The 16,036-nt window shown below is 40.3% G+C and overlaps 2 protein-coding genes across 3 annotated transcripts; one reads left to right on the forward strand and one right to left on the reverse strand.

Annotated features, from left to right (window-relative positions):
* Positions 1–460: 460 nt before the first annotated feature.
* abhd8a (abhydrolase domain containing 8a) lies at positions 461–12,693 on the reverse strand. 2 transcript variants are annotated; one of them, XM_078934811.1, is made up of 5 exons: positions 12,675–12,693; positions 5,831–6,663; positions 5,587–5,757; positions 4,082–4,298; positions 461–2,358 (listed from the first exon to the last, which is right to left on the reverse strand). In XM_078934811.1, exons 2-5 carry the CDS (start codon positions 6,652–6,654, stop codon positions 2,146–2,148), a joined length of 1,425 nt encoding a protein of 474 aa, XP_078790937.1. In that variant the 5' UTR covers positions 6,655–6,663; positions 12,675–12,693; the 3' UTR covers positions 461–2,145. The 2 variants fall into 2 exon arrangements, with proteins under 2 accessions (XP_078790937.1, XP_004078994.1); XM_004078946.5 differs by lacking the exon at positions 12,675–12,693 and adding an exon at positions 10,501–10,886.
* Positions 12,694–14,778: 2,085 nt separating this feature from the next.
* Positions 14,779–15,135, forward strand: mrpl34 (mitochondrial ribosomal protein L34). The gene is made up of 2 exons (XM_078935458.1): positions 14,779–14,786; positions 14,838–15,135. Exons 1-2 carry the CDS (start codon positions 14,779–14,781, stop codon positions 15,133–15,135), a joined length of 306 nt encoding a protein of 101 aa, XP_078791584.1.
* Positions 15,136–16,036: the final 901 nt, after the last annotated feature.

The raw sequence follows: 16,036 nt of genomic DNA on the forward strand, positions 1-16,036 counted from the left end.
GCTTTGCTCTTTTCATGTTGCAGGAATTATTGTAAAATGTATTTTGGTTTCTGACAACAACATTTCTTAAAGAACAAAATAAAAGGAGAATAGTTTCAACGATTTTATATAGTTTAGAACCAAGATGCTCATTTGGACGTTTTAATAATATCAAATAATCAGAGATTAAAGTCAAAGTTGTTGAAGAAAGAAAAATACTTTTTTTTAAAGAATACATATCCAAAGAATATAAAAGATGTCATGGTAATAACTAATGGTATAATAAAATGGTTTTTTAACACCAAATAGTGTATTTCATAAAAATGTATGTGTAGTCTCATTTATAATGTGTAAATATGGGCCAAGCAGGGTTAGATAATGTCTATTTTTTATATATTTTTCACTACCCCAATATTAAAGTCCCATGTCCTCTGGACAATTGGGGAGAATTACTAGAAATAGACAAACATGGAAACAAGTCTCAGTGGTGAACATCTGCTTTATTTCAAGTCACTGATTGTTTTTACAGGTTAAATAATTTTATTTTATATGCATCTACATTCAGGCAGAGCATATATATTGTGATTCACATGAACAACTGTCACATCAAGACAATTTTTTAACCACAAAAAAAAGATTCGCCACTCACGACAATTTGTATATGCACACTTTTAGCATAAGAGGAAGTATGTGCACCCTGTAGTCCACACAGACTGACTCACCTTTTACACCAAAGGGTACATCAGCAGCACTTGTTGGTTGTCAAAAAGTCCTCAGAGAAAAATAAGATTTGGAGGGGCTCAACCAAGTCTTTAATTCCTTTCAGGTAAGTTCCAGTTGAGTAAAGTCCATTTTGCATCCATGTTCAAATAAATGCATATACAGACGACCATATATTTATATATAAATATATAGACGACCACCAATTAAATACACAAACTTTAGTCCGTATCCAATCTCCCACTAACCTATTTATGCGCTTTGCTCGATGAGCAGAGAGCGCAGCCTTGACTGTGCATTTGTTCAAACCACGCTGTCTCACTGTGAGACAAATCAGCATCCACAGATGAATTTCTTTCACCGAGAAAACCCCCTTCAGCCTGACACAAAGACTGATAGACACAGTGGACAAGAAGAGAAGAGGAGCACACCGTTGCTTTGTAGTTACACAGCAGAGACCCTTCTGGAAGTGCTTGTCAATTCCGGGTGGAACAAACAGAATAATACTTACAGACACGTAAAGAGGAACAGTCAGTTGATTAAAGCAGAAATCTTTGACACCAGTCCAGCTGTCTGCAACAACCACCATATATGTGTGTATTCTGAACTCATGCAGGGCCTTAGTACTGTTAGTATCCTTTAATAATAATCATCATCATCAAATATAATCAATATTTTTAATGTTGGTTTGTACGATTTTTTGCGGTGCATCCAGTCTTAGGAATGTTTTATGAATGCTCCATCATTTTCATGCAGCAATGATCTGAGTAATTTGTGCTTAACGCTGAAACATGGCTTATTTTAGATATGAAATTGAAGGGTTATAGATATAATAATTTTGGTTAACAGGAAAAGTACTTTGCAGTTTTTGTGAGTTGGTGTTAGTGTACTACACTGCAGGATTCAAGCTTGATTCTGCCTGAATCCTAAAAATTGTTTAGCGATATCTTCTATTCGAGTTGTGATTTTTTCCCCCATCTTTTAGCAGCATTCTTAATGTCTGATCAATTTCCTACAACCGCCCTGACTGATGAGTCATCTGGCGAACCTACTTATGAGCCGCACTTGACCACCTGAGCAAAACGCATCTTAAAGAATTCAGCACATTTGACATGGATCTACTGAGGACATCATCTGAAGAAGAGCCTGTATTTTGCATTATGTAGTAGTTCATCACAGACACAAGAGGGCAGTTTCTGAGCCCCAGGTGCTTCTGCAGCAACATGGAGCACAGACTGGTATTCAAATATGTAGCAGGAACTCAGCCTGCCACTGTTTCTCCTATCGCAGGTTTCCTCCTGTTTATAATCTTTCAGAAGCAGCGGTCATCTGTATCCTTAAGATGCGACCAAGCTCATCATCGCTCTTGACAACGCACGCCAAGCTGCTGAAAAAAGGCCTTCTGCCTGGTTCAGCCACCACAAAAAAAAAGAGCATCTTTGGAGGTTATTTGTCCACAGACTTGTGGTGCTTCAGTGTGGTCAGGGTCTCACAGGCGGAAACTGTCTTCTCCACGTCTGCCTTGCAGCTGCTCTTTTTGGACATGTCCGGCTCCCACAGAAAGAACTCGTGGAGGAGCGTGTTGACCGTGTCTGGACACTCCATCATGACCATGTGACTTCCTTCCTCTATGACTTTGAGGAATGCAAACAGAAGGATCTAGAAAAAGGACAAGAAAAAGAAAAGCAACATGTTTTCAGATTAAAAAAACAGACTAAACTGAAGCTAGACTAAAATGAAAGATGAAAATCCTGTTTTTTGGTGTTTTTATATATATATATATATATATATATATATATATATATATATATATGCTGTGCTGTTGCTGCGGTGCCCAGTCTTGCTGGTAATGACCCCTGTGCTCCGGATGGGCTTTGGAATGAATGGATCCCCATGATATCGTTTCCTCACAGCAGTCCCAAGCCAGACCTTCTTTAAGCTGCAGTTCTTTGTTTCTGTTCAGGGTTCTACAGGGGGAACTGGGTGGGGCGGGGGTGAAGGAGGGGTCCCATCTTTGTGTGATTGTCCTTTGTTTTCTGTTTTTAACAATTTTCATTTTTTATGACTGTTTTATCTGCTTTTATGTTAAGCGCTTTGTGTTTTTAACTGAAATGAAAGGCGTTATATAAATAAATAAAGTTTGAGTTTGAGTTTATATATATATATATGTGTGTGTGTGTGTATGTACACACGTATATATCAACAAACGCGAGAAACACGTATGATATTACGGATATTGTATCGCACATGTATCACCAAAGACCGAAATTTCATACATGGAAAATGGGCAAAATGTACGTAGTGGCTGTGCGACACGGGCGTTACATCCCTGCTCAAATAAAGTCGGTTTATTTCAGTTTCAAGAAGATTTATCTAAAATACTTGAAAAAGACGTCAAAATGGGACAAACGTGTGACATTACAAGAGGAAATGACACTTTCACCTGTAAACATGTAAGTCTGTCCATTTTTTTATTTTTTGAAGATCAGGCAGCATGATAAATTCTCACTGACTAATTTAGTGGCAGACTGGCATGTAGCAGCTGTCGCATAAAGAAATGAACAAAATGACGGTTTTCATTTAGAAACAAAAAGAAAAGGAAATGTTATGCAAACCGGCCTGAATCTATAACTGGGAGTGAATGGAGAGGATGACTGCTGTTTATGCAGGTAACATGCCCCATGAAGGCGTGTCCACCATAAACCCATGAAACAGCCGCATTATTCTTTGCCTACAAGAACGTTTATCAAAGAATTATTTATGTCAATCAGAAGGAGGTTTTTCAAGATCCAAGTCGTAAATATTGCTTGTTTTGATGATTAAGACACCATAAACTTTCATATCTGAAAAATCAAGATATTTTTTGGTTGCAGCGGCAGTGAAGTCTCCTCACAACATCAGAATTCGCAGATTCTTGGACAGCATTGAAACGCAGGGATTTTTGTGACAGCTGAGCTTTTAAGTTGTTTGTTTGGTGTCTATGTCCATCTCATCGTGTCGTCTAGCGCTTATGTTTCATCTGAGGTGTAATGTCTCGTCAAATTCCTGTCCGTCACTTGTGTTGTCTCGTGTGACACTTCCTGTTTTATTTTGAAGGTTTAACCCACCTCTCGTTTCAGACCTTCCTCTCCCTGCCCTTGTCTGTTTCCCCACAGCTGAGCCTGCCTCATCATCCCTGATCGTGTCCACCTGTGCTTCCCCTCCTCATGTATTTATAGCCTGAGTTTCCCTGTGTCCTGTGCCTGTTTGTCTTGTGACTTCCCTTGACAAATCTAAGCCTAACATTCTTGAATCTAAGAATTAAAACGACCTTAAACGCTGCATCTGAGTCCAGTCCTGTGTTCTGCCGTGTCATGAGGTGTGTGCGCAGACGGACCAGTACCTCAGCCATGCGCTGGTCCTCGTCCACAGGCACAAACTTGTCACACATGCCGTGAACCAGCAGGATGGGCGTCGTGAGCTCAGCGTGGTACACTTCATCCCCCTCTGGCCAGTACTGACCGCTCATCATGGCTCGCAGGACAAACGGTGACACGTTGAAGGCATTGCCCTGCTTCAGCAGCTGCTTCTCTTTGGCTCCTTGGCGAGCGAATCCAGCCCTGAAAGTAGGAAAGAGTGAGGGAGGCATAATGAAGGAAAAGTCAGGTCTGGAACTGAAAAGAATCCCCTATTTTTTGGAGGATTTAAAGCTTTTATTTTTTCCTACAAACTAGCATTATGTATTTTATTACTTCAACTAAAAATGTATGGAATTACTGTAAATTTGACTTTTCTTGTAAGTAAAGCAGTTTTTCTGAACCAAGTCAAAGTAAAACAGGAAAGTATCAAGACACATTTATGAACTATGTAGAACAAAGCATAAATAAGAAATGTCTAGATATTATATAGTAAATTATAAATCCTGTAATTATTACAAGAATGGTTTTCCTCTAAAATATATTTAAGACTATATTTTTTGTCAAAAATGTATATAAAAAATGGACAAGAGTAATACAGATTATTGTAGTGTCAAAATGAACATGTTCTTTCCTTCTATGTACATTAAGACAATAAAACTGCTTCACTATTTAAAAAAAATTCAAAAAATTTTTTTTGACTACATTTAAGGTCAATTTAAGGAAGGTTTATGGTGAGATTTGATGTAATAATTAGCACTTCGGAGAATATGCTGAACTGCGAATTTGGAAATACCAGCTGATCAGTAAGGAAAGTTAAACTTAAATGTCTTAAAAGAAAGCAAACGGCCATTTTTTGTGAACTATGTGCTGTAATGGCAGCTGATGGAGAGAGAAAAAAACTCAAATCCCAAAAAAAGGATCAAAGTTTGTAAAGAGTTGTGTAGACATTAGCATGCTCAAAGGGGTTTGTGTCTCACTGGACCACAACAATGTGCATCTAGTTGGAGACGCAAAAATGCAAGAAAATACACAAATGAACGTTCTTCAGTTTTCTTACTCTTGAGCTTGCAAGATATCACGTTCCCAGGGATTTTTTAAAGTACAGTTGTCCCTCGCTTTATTGTGGTTCACCTTTTGAGGTCTCGTTGCGTCACAAATTTTCTTCAGTAAGATTTTTCATGGTTTTTTGATGGAAGACTTGAGAAAACTTCCACAGGAGGACTATTGAACATCTCTGACTCTACTGCGGTTCACATATATGCTATACTACAATCACCCTGCATGTGGTGTTAACATACTTTTGTCAAAGTAAAAGAAACTTTTGAGTTTCAGTATTTGATGTTTTAGACTAAGTTAGTATAAGTATAGTGGTGTACATTTCTGTTGGCTCGTCTGTGGATCCTGCCTCCGCAGACAGTAACACCACGTTACTAATAAGTTACGTGATGTCTTCCTTATTTACTGTCTGTCACCTTTAGGCAGAACTTACTTTAGGAAACTCCAGGCCAGGCACGGAGACAAGCAGTGCAGGACGCAGGAAGGTAGCTGGAAAATGGAACAGAGGCTGGGCTCCAGAGCTGTGGGCCCCCCTCCGTTAATCATCACCACCTTGTGGACTAGGTCAGGATACTCGTGGGCCAGGAACGTGCAAAATGACACTCTGGAAAACAACATAAGGAATGTTTGTGCTTGGATTCTTTCTGATCACGGGTTGAACTTCTTCCGGTCCTCACCCATATGAGTGGCCGATGAGGATGTTGCGTTTCCGGGCGTATCTCTTAAAAATGGCCCGCAGGTCTTCAGCCAGAGCGTAAAAGGTGTAGGCAGCTGCAATCTGTGGAGCGGTGCTGGCTCCATGTCCTGCCAGGTCCGGTGCGATGACCTCATAGCCCAGGCGAGAGAAGAAGTCCAGCTGGCTGCTCCAGATGTCTAGAGAGCCTCCAACACCATGCACAAAGAACAGTGCCACGTCTGAATGTGTTCCTTTGCAGCTTGAGATCACCCTCTTTGAGTCGATTAGCACTGTGCGCTTGGGCTTGCGGCGACGGCGGCGGGGAGGTGGAGCCGGTTTCTGTTCCCCTGTATGTACCGGACCCGGAAGTGGAACAGGGTTAGGGTCGGGAGAGGAGGCTATTTCTCTGTAGTCAGCCAGCTCCACCTCCACGGTGCTGCAGGGCTCCAAGTCTCCATCCTGGCACTGCAAGATCTCAGAGTGCAAAACGTCCCCGAGATTTTCAATCACCAGCTGGCCGTCACGGTAAACGCTGATCTTCCTTTTGCAGTGGACGCTGGTACCGACGTCGGAGTCTTTGTTAGGTTCCTCGGTGGGGTCATTGTCGTTGTCATTGCAGTCCACATCTGTCCTCTGCTTGCCTGGAGCTTGCTTCTCTAGGGGCTGACGTTCAGGGACGATGTGCCGCACTCGCAGGACCCTCCCCGGCTTAACCTCCACAAATTCAAATCCATCCGAGGGCTTGGACGACTCCAGAGGCAAAACTAGATTGTCTGTCTTCCCCGTGAGGCAACACAGAATCCCATCGGTGATGCTGGTCAACATGGTTCCTCCCTGCATCAATAACACACACACACACATACATGCACTTTTCTAAAATGCTTCTGCTTTATTTTTTCTGACATCTTAAAAATCCAGCTCCGTTCAACTTTTCTTCCATAAAAGCGTTCCTAGTGGTCTTTTCATTGAGTCCAAAATCCTGTGTTGTTTTCTAGGACATAGCTTCTGCAGAACGGCATTAGTTAATTAGAAATTTGCCTCTGAGTTGCACAACTCAGAGGCAAACTTTCCGTCACGCATCTGTTTACACTCTCTCTCACTAGCTTACACACACACAACCTAACACTACCGGTTCAACAACAATGAGCTGGAGCTATCCAGTTGTACAGTTTTGAGCTAGATGCCAGCTCGGACAAGGAAAAGGAAGATGCACGATCTAGTCATCTACAAGCAGATGACTCGGAATCGAGCAGAGCGGGAAGCTTGTGGTTTGCCGATTGTAGCTTCTACGTCACGAATTCGCTCTTTTTCAAATAGCATTGTTTTACATCTGCTCTTGATTTTCGACTCGAACAAAGAAATACTCAGAAATACAATTTTAAGCTTAAAAGTTTTTATAAATGACCTCCACCATGAGAAAAATGCTACTAGAAATGTTAAGAACACCAAAAACACAATTTTCAGCAACGTGGGTCTTTGAGATTCCTCAAGTATTTTTAAAGGATGTGTAGCTGTGCTTACAATCTGCTCCACTGAAAGAAATCAGGCCAAACTCGAGCTGTTTCCTAGCAACAGAGTTACAATGAATGTGGTTTATGCATCACGTTTGGAGTCAAATATTCATGGTCAGGGAACTGAGAACGGCCCGAGAGCACAAACACTGAAAATCCTGAGAACGACGCTCACCTGGGAGGAGAAGCAGCTAGATGCGCAAAACATCCCACGGCCATCAACATACACTCAACAAAGCCTATCCTTCTGCCAATCAGGACTGACCAATATTTACCATCAGTAACCCTTCCATGTGACACGGTCAGAACCAATGCATAAGAAATATTCTACAGCAGTGGATGTCTCTTGACTGACTGACAGCAGCGTTTCAATTTCCGTTTCCATGGGAGATAAGGCAGAAGTGCAACAGTTGTTGTTTCCTGTGAGATTTGACTAGGATTTCACAGCTGAGGGAAGAAGACATGTTCAGGCATCCTTCTTTCTGCACAACCCCAGGCTGCCTATTATCTGGAAACAGCATGGAAAGAGACACCTAAGCACATGCTGAGGCTTACAGCTCTCTTGTCAGACAACCTGTGAAACGGCGCCAAGGAAGAACATAGCTGCACATCTCTGCTGATCACGTGATGAGTCAGTCACTTCAGACTCCATCACTGCATCACTCACTCTAGGTGCAATAGACCAGGTATTTTATCAGTCGTGTACAGCACACTATAATGCTTTCTATCTCTCTCGCTATATTTTATGTCAGAGTGACCTTGTCTTTGGCATTTTTTATGGTTCATGCTTTTAGTTTGTGATTTTTTTGTTTGTTTTAACACTAGCACGTTTGTTGGTCGTCTTCTTTTTTGGTTTCCGAAATAAGGGCACAATGCATCAGACTGAAATACAGAAAATAACTAAAGGAATAAATCAAATAAACCTCTTAACCCATAAAAATCGCATTATTGTGCTGGAGTTTGGCAGATATCACAATTTTGGATTTTGTTCATCCATTGAAAAGGTCTCAGGTCAGTAACTTCAGATGCCTTAGGTGTGAGCTGACCATCATCCTCTTCTTCAGACTTATTTTAGAAATTTGTAAGAAACAGAAGATCCGCGTGTTGCAAAAACAACCTGCTGGAAAAGACTACATTTCACTGAACATGTGGTACAAAAGCAAGAAGCTAAACAAACCCATTTGAGGAGCAGAGAACATTAAAAACATGCATTTAAGAGATGTTTTTGTTTTAATTATTTTCTTTCTTTTTTATTATTATTTTCCAGAAATTTTTGTTCAAGGTTTATGACTTTGTCAAAGTCCAAGGTAAGAGCTCGGATTGTCAATTTTCAAGAGATTCCAGGACTATGATGCAGCCATCACATATACTATATTTCTGAATTGTATGAAGACTGAGAAGTACAAAGATCCTCTTCCTTTTCAAAGATCTGAAGAAGGTTTTCAGTCATTTTGGTTAAAAAACACACACACAACATTCAGCTTCTTAGATAAAGTTTTTTTGTTGTTGTCAACTGTTGTCAAGCTGTCAACTGTCACACGTGTATGTTTCTCAGGATTTTTCTTTCTGTTTGGTCAGAATAAATGATTAAAAAAAAAGGTTTCAGCCTTTCTGATGATGACCCCTGAGTTATCACTTTCTGCTACAGATTTCAGCTATTTTAAGAGGCAATAGTGCAGCTCAGCACCCCAACCCAAACATTTCGCAACTCCTTGCTAGTTATACAACTTTGAGATTTACCATTTCTATGCCATAATGTGACATCGTGTGATCAAATCCAACGTTTTTCCAACAGCAATCCAAAGCTCTCTGATGAGGAGAGGAGAGAAATGAGTAACTCTGTTGCATTTCCTTTAGTTTTAGGGAAAATTCTAGTCTTGAGACTAGTTTGAAGCATCAACTTCATTGTATTTTTGTAATTTTAAGAGTAGATTTTTAATAATAATACTCTTTGCAACAATGAGATTTCTTTTGTCTTGATCCTTGTTTTGTTTTTGGCACATCTGTGGTAAGAATGAATAATCACATAATCGGCACATTTATCCGAGAGGACCAGAGGACCCGAGTCCAGTCATATCGCTAAAAAAAAAATAAACATCTTTATTTTGACTGGCAACCTAAACAGTTACGATTTTTTTTCCCCTTTTTAAGCTTTGATTTATTATGTCAGACACCACCTCTTCTAAAGCCAGGTTCCTTCCTAATTATTAGCAGATACTTGCATAAAAATGTAAATTTAAGCATCTAATTGCTCAGCTTCCACTATCCAACACTATCAAGATGTAACAAGCTTTAACCTGTAAGGAATGGGAAGATATTTTGACATCTCAGAGGAAGCCAGACTTGATTTCTGTGATGCTTTTTAATGCAGAAAGTGATTCAACAATGCTTATTTAACCCCATAAACAGATAACTGTAACCAAAATATGAGATTTACAGATTTATTTTCTTTCAAGAAAAAGAAATTAGGGTTATGGGGATGGCCAAACATCCCAATTTTTAATATTGGGAAATATCTGATAGAAAGAAAATCTAATTTATTAAATAAGTCAAAGAAAAATTTGTTGCCACTAAATAAGAGAGGTGTTCAGTTTTATTCGGGTAATATAAACTGCACTTTGATGTCAGAATTTGCACAATCATCTACATTTATAGTTTGCCTGATTCCATCCTCTTCTAAATCAGACACATTCAAGCAGGGATTCCCTTTTTTTTAATTTACTTGAATAATAGTACTCAAATACAATTTCGGGTTGTCCCACCCACGGCTCTTGATGACCACAGACCCTCAGACCAGACGATCTGCACTGCAGAGTGGACAGACTAACACATTTGGCTGCATCTCCATCACACTGCGGCGCAGAGCTCGTCCGCACGTGCACCGAGCGTAACCTATTTCTTTTTTTCTGTGCAAAAAAGGCCCTATTGTAACCTACTTTCTGATGAAGACGGCGCGCATCAGCTGTGGCGCAGCAGGTTCCAAACACTGAGTCACATGCCGCATCCTGCAGAAAATGTGCATAAATCCTACTGCCTCCCCCTCCCCGAAAAATATATTTAAAATAATCAAAGGCGTTTAACAAACTCATGCAGCTAAAATGGCAGTCAATACAATCTGCAATTTTGCTCATAAATAAGGCAACAAACATCGAATCCTTACCTGCAGAAATACGATGATGATTAAGGTGAGAAGCGCACTGCATTTGCCGCAACCATCATGTCTCTAAAAATGATGCCAGCGGAGAGCTTTTGGAGCGTTTCATCCATGCAAGAGTGTTGACTGCATGTCTGTCAGTGAGATGCCCTTCCCGCGCCCTCCCTCCTCAGCATCCACTGCGTATCTGGGCCGAACCCTGCCCAGCCTCGCTGTCCTTGACTCCGCAGCAGCCACAGCAATCTTCGCGCATTTTCGCTGCCGGATAGACAGCGCGGGTGGGGGGGACGCGAATGGAGCCGAGCAGAGAGAAGGAGGCCAATGGGAAAGGCTGCTTTTTCCTGTTGCTAAGGCTGGCTGGATAACGGGGCGCGCGTACCCGCGTTCACGCTGATGGTCAAGGTGTTGTTTTTTTATCTGAAGAGGAAGGAGCAGGATCATGCGTGTAATAAGCATGACTTTACGCTGCATTCATGCGTCATGACCACAGCCGCGCATCACTCCATCTCATCTCATTACAACACTTCTGAATTGATATTAGAATAACAGTTCATTTCTAGTTCAAATAATACCAGAATGGTCGATGTGTTAGAGTCCACACTTGGAATATTTACTGCTCAGCCTTTGCAATTCATCCTGGGGGGTAATTCAGAGGCCACATTTTCAAGTCCTCTGTAAAGTCTCACTCCAATCATCATTTGATCTATGTTAAAAGCGTTCCCAATGGTCTTTTTTGTAATAATTGGACTAAATCAAGAAACTGTGTGGTTTTCTAGGACATAGTTTATGCAAAGCGGCCAGAATTCATTAGATATTCATCTCTGAGTTGTGGGCTGGACTGTTGGTTTGTAGAGCAACCCCGCCGCTCTTCCCCTCTCCATTGCTGAGAACCTATGTCATTTATAAAGCTCACCGAACTATGAGGCCCATTAAGCAAGACAAAAGAGTCAGAGATCAGTCAGTCAGACTTTATTCACAGTAAATCTGAAACATGTTTGTAACACGCTACACAATAGCCACGTTGTTCACAATTCCTGTAACTCCAAACCATGTTTGCACCATGGGCAAACAAACTCGTACTGCTAAAAATAATGTTACCATGACTACGCCGACCCCCAACCTTGTTAGTATTCCGTAAAAAAAAGGACAGTCTGACACCGCTGCATGTTAGCGTACTGAGGGGCCCCCAGGGCTGCGGGGTGGATACAGGGTGGATGAAGGCTCCACCCTTAACAGTTTGCTAGTCCATCACAACATCACCCGGCCTTGTTTGTAACTCGTAAAAAAAAGAAAAAGGAAAATAACTGACATTTTGACAGAATGATGTCAACGTCTCAAAATTGGTTTCACATCAGTTAACACAACCAAAAATGTATCCATATATAATCAAGATTTACATCATCACTGAATTTATGGCAAAGCAGGCATTGAAATGGGGTGTGGAGATAGAAACTCCGTTAGGAAGAACAGAAGTTAGTTAGGACGGTTATTAGGAGGCGTATTATGGAAGACTGGCTGAAACAATGGGAGAGGGAGAGGAAAGGATGACATCTATTCAGTATACAAGACAAAGTAGGGAAAGATACGCATCTTAGATCAAACACCAGAGATCAAATCATAATATCACGATTGAGGATGGGCTTCAAATAATACACTACACTTACTGGGAAACATCCCACTGGTCTGTGTGATTGCGGGAAAGGGGAAGAATCAGTTTTTGTCACTGAATCGTATGTGGAAGAAAGACTGCAGCTGGAGGACAAAGTACGATTGGCAGAGGGAGAGCGGTTGAGTTTGAGGAGGTTTCTGGGAGGGGAGCAGAACCTCAACAGAGTTTTTATTGTTTTTTGAAGAGAAATGGACTGTTGAGGAGATTATAGTTCTTTCTTAGTTTTTTCAGACAAGCCTCCCACTCCGGTGCACTCTCCAACACAGTAGGTGGCGGTATTGCACCATGTCATTGCTCCTCCGGCCATTTAAACTACAAGAAGAAGAAGAAGACTGGACCAATCAGTGTTGGTCACATGGGAAGGTCGGCAGTGCTTTGACATTCAGCTATCGTCTGTCGATAAAAACGTATAAAGTTCTTCAAAATGAGCTTTTTAGCGTCTCATTTTTCCCGTCTAAGAGGAATAATCTCTCGGCCCAGGTAAGAAATATGATAAATATGAAACAATTACCTGGAGATCTTTGTATTGGGTGTCGTTCCTGGATTTCGGAGCTAGCTTGGCTGCATGTTTTCTCCCAGGAGGCTGACTTTGAGATGCCTGTTTAAAAATACAACCAGTCGCGTCTTCTACTGATTATCTGCATCTCTTAATATGGTGGGAAATCCCACACGAGCTGTTGATAAAATGCATTTTTATTCGATGGAAATATCACATTCGTATGAATCCATACGTAAAAGGTAGTGGACGAAGACGGTTGGAATAGTCAAAGAGACATGCGTTATGATGGTTTGGTAAATTTGCTTTTAATTTATTGGTGGGGAAAAATGTTAACGACACGTGAAGGTTTTAATGTGGATTCAAAATGATCAATAGTAGCAAATTAAATCGGGCCAAATTTATCCTTCAGAGGAGAAAGATCTTTTAAAATGTACCTTTAGATTTGTTAAAGTTCTGACTTGTGTAAGTCATTAAAAAGGCTTTATTGTTGTTTTATTTATCTTAACAAAGTGCAATCTGAGTTCAGGCAGAACCCTACACAGAGACGCCCAAACACAGTTTTGAATTTGTGGGAAATCAAAGGGATGTTGAACTGAATTAGACAAACAAAGGCTCATTAAGAAAATTCTCCTTTGTGTTTGGAATTAATGCATACAGAGTACAGAAATGTTTTTTTTTTTTGTAACATTGCCACATTTTCGTTCCTTAGATGTGTTTGGGTCATGCTGGGAAATCCAGCTACGTTTCATCTCTCTTACTCTCACTGATGGAAGGAGGAATTTGGCCCCAAATCTCACCAAACACAGTGGGATTCATCCTTTCAATACAGATCAGTTATCTTGTTGTAGAAAAGCAGTCCCAAAACTAAAATCAGACTAATCCAGAATTGTTTCGAGTATTTCTGTCCTGTAATATGTTTTACTCGAGACCTGATCTTACTACCACCAGCAGCTTCAGAAGAAGCTGCAGAGCAGAACTAGTGGGAAAAGAAGCAGAACATCACGTGAGGCTATCGTAGGTTTGGCATTTCTGCCCTGATTCTCATAGATTCTAAACTGGTTTATGTGGGAGTTTCAGTGAACGCAGAAGCGACGTGGACAAACATAAGCCGCCGTGTTGTGAAAACCTTTTAAATAGCCTATAGATCTACTAGTTTGAGATGCTGAAAGTGGTTGGGCTGCAGGGATGACAGCTTTTCTGTGGGCGAGAAGCAGAACATGTAGTGGTGGGAGCAGCTGAGGGAAGCTGATGCCGGCCTTCAGCCTGGTGGTTTTCTCACAACACTCCTTTGTGCATCTGATAACCCCTCGAAAGTGGCAAATATATGGAAAGTCAGAACAAGTGTATCTATTTTTGAACAATAGCAATAAATGGCATGAGACATTTTTTAATGTTTTGCCAACAACACATCTTGAAAATTGAGCTCTATAAAAAAAAAATCATATTATTTGGTTGATTAACAAATATTTCTTAATTGATAGGTCCCTTTTTTTTTCTTAGAGATCAGATATAAAGTTAAGCGAAGGTTGACCAACCAATAAAAATGTCTCTAAATAGTTCAACTTGTTTAGAACTAGATTTCTCTGAAATTTACATTTTTCACATTGTGGTCCCTTTTTTTATTTTTATTTTCTTTTTTAGAAAAATGGTTAGAAATCAGGGCAGAAAGAATCCCTAATGATGCGTTCACAGACCTAATACTGCAGTGAAATTCTCGCACAAGTTCAAACGAACTGAGAAGAACAGAATTTGGAAAGAAGGAACGTGAGCTGCTTCTGCTTCCTCTGGACCACAACGACATAGAAGTGGAGTTAGAAGATTCTTAAAGTGCTCATTTAGTTTTTAATTAAAAACAATGTTTTGAAGCCTGTTTATTTTCTGTCACGTTGGCAGAAAAGATGGTTATTGTGCCTAAATATTTAGACACCCTTGTCCCAAGAAACTACCAAAGTACGTGTTTCCAATAAATTTTGATGTTAAATATTTTTAGTTCATGAAAAAAAAAAGAGTATTTTCAAATATAAATGATCTTAATGTAAAGTTTGGACAGATGTGGTCGGTCCCTTCTCCTTTGAAACAGTTTCAAATGGCAGAAGGGGTTAAAAACCAGTTAACCATGTCAAAGTATGGGAATAATAAGTTGCTAATCGGCCTTTATCTGTGTTCTCTTTGCAGCATTACTGCAGTAACTGGTTTATCCTACCTGAGACCGTTCAGCAGCTGGATCGGGTCGACCTCCCCACCTTCCAGACTTTCGGGGCCGCTCACTTCCAGAGCAGAGGGTTCAGAAGTGCTTCAACGGTTCCCCTGGCAGTACCAGCAGATCCGGACCCGGAAAAGAGGCACCGAATATCAGCCCAAGAACATCAAGCGTAAACGGACCCACGGCTGGATCAAGAGGGTCAGCTCGCAGGGAGGCATCGAGGTGATCCTCCGGCGCATGCTGAAGGGACGGAAGTCCCTCACGCACTGAGGCTGCCCGAGCCCCAAGACTCTGAGGGACAGGTGGAGCTCAGGGTCCCACAAAGAACTGAACAAAAGATGGTCTGTCAGACCCAAAGTATTGAACTCAACTCGACTTCTGTCAAATCATTTTGTCTCAAAGTAGAACAGATCTAATAAAATATCCTTTTTATAAAGTTCCCTTTGCTGTCCTTTGATTCAAACTGTCTTCTGCAACATCCTGTCTTCTCCCCCAAAACATCATTTTTTCCACTTAGATGAACTTGTTTAATTTCAGATGAACTGATAGTTTTCTTCTAATATTTCATTTTGTAAATACTCTTTTTCTGTTTGGGAAATTGATAAATATAAGAAAAAAAATTATAATTCAGTCATCAGTGTCACCAAAATATGTCATAACAATTTGAAAAGTTGACTTCAACATTTGAATTGGTTTTTATTTTATATTTTTCTGGACTGAATGTTGATGTTCTGGCTTATTTTATAATGAAAACTAAACTTATATAAAAAAATATGCATAATCGTTGTTTTTGGTGATGTAATATTTCATTTGGAGTCTAGATTGGCTCACGTTTCTATCAAAGCTTCATGATAGCTTCCTGTCAGGGGCGGAGACGTCCCCGTCCATCCATCCATCAATCTATCCAAAGAGCATTGACTACTAAACCAATGAAAACAGCCACGACTAACCACCCCATCCTCCAGCATTCAAATATCCAAATGATCAATAATGGGTCACAAAATGAAATATAAATGAAAATGAGATTTCAAAGAAAAAATAGAATAAAATAAAAGAACTGTAGATAATACATAGATAAATACAACCAATAATAAATTCCTCCAGTAAAAAATTAAAAGTCCCTAAAGTGTACAGATATGTTTTTAAATAGCAAAAAGGGTTAATTTCTTTT

Source organism: Oryzias latipes, chromosome 17 (assembly GCF_053564925.1).
Source record: "Oryzias latipes strain Hd-rR chromosome 17, Olatipes_Hd-rR_3.1".
Lineage (NCBI taxonomy): Eukaryota > Metazoa > Chordata > Actinopteri > Beloniformes > Adrianichthyidae > Oryzias > Oryzias latipes.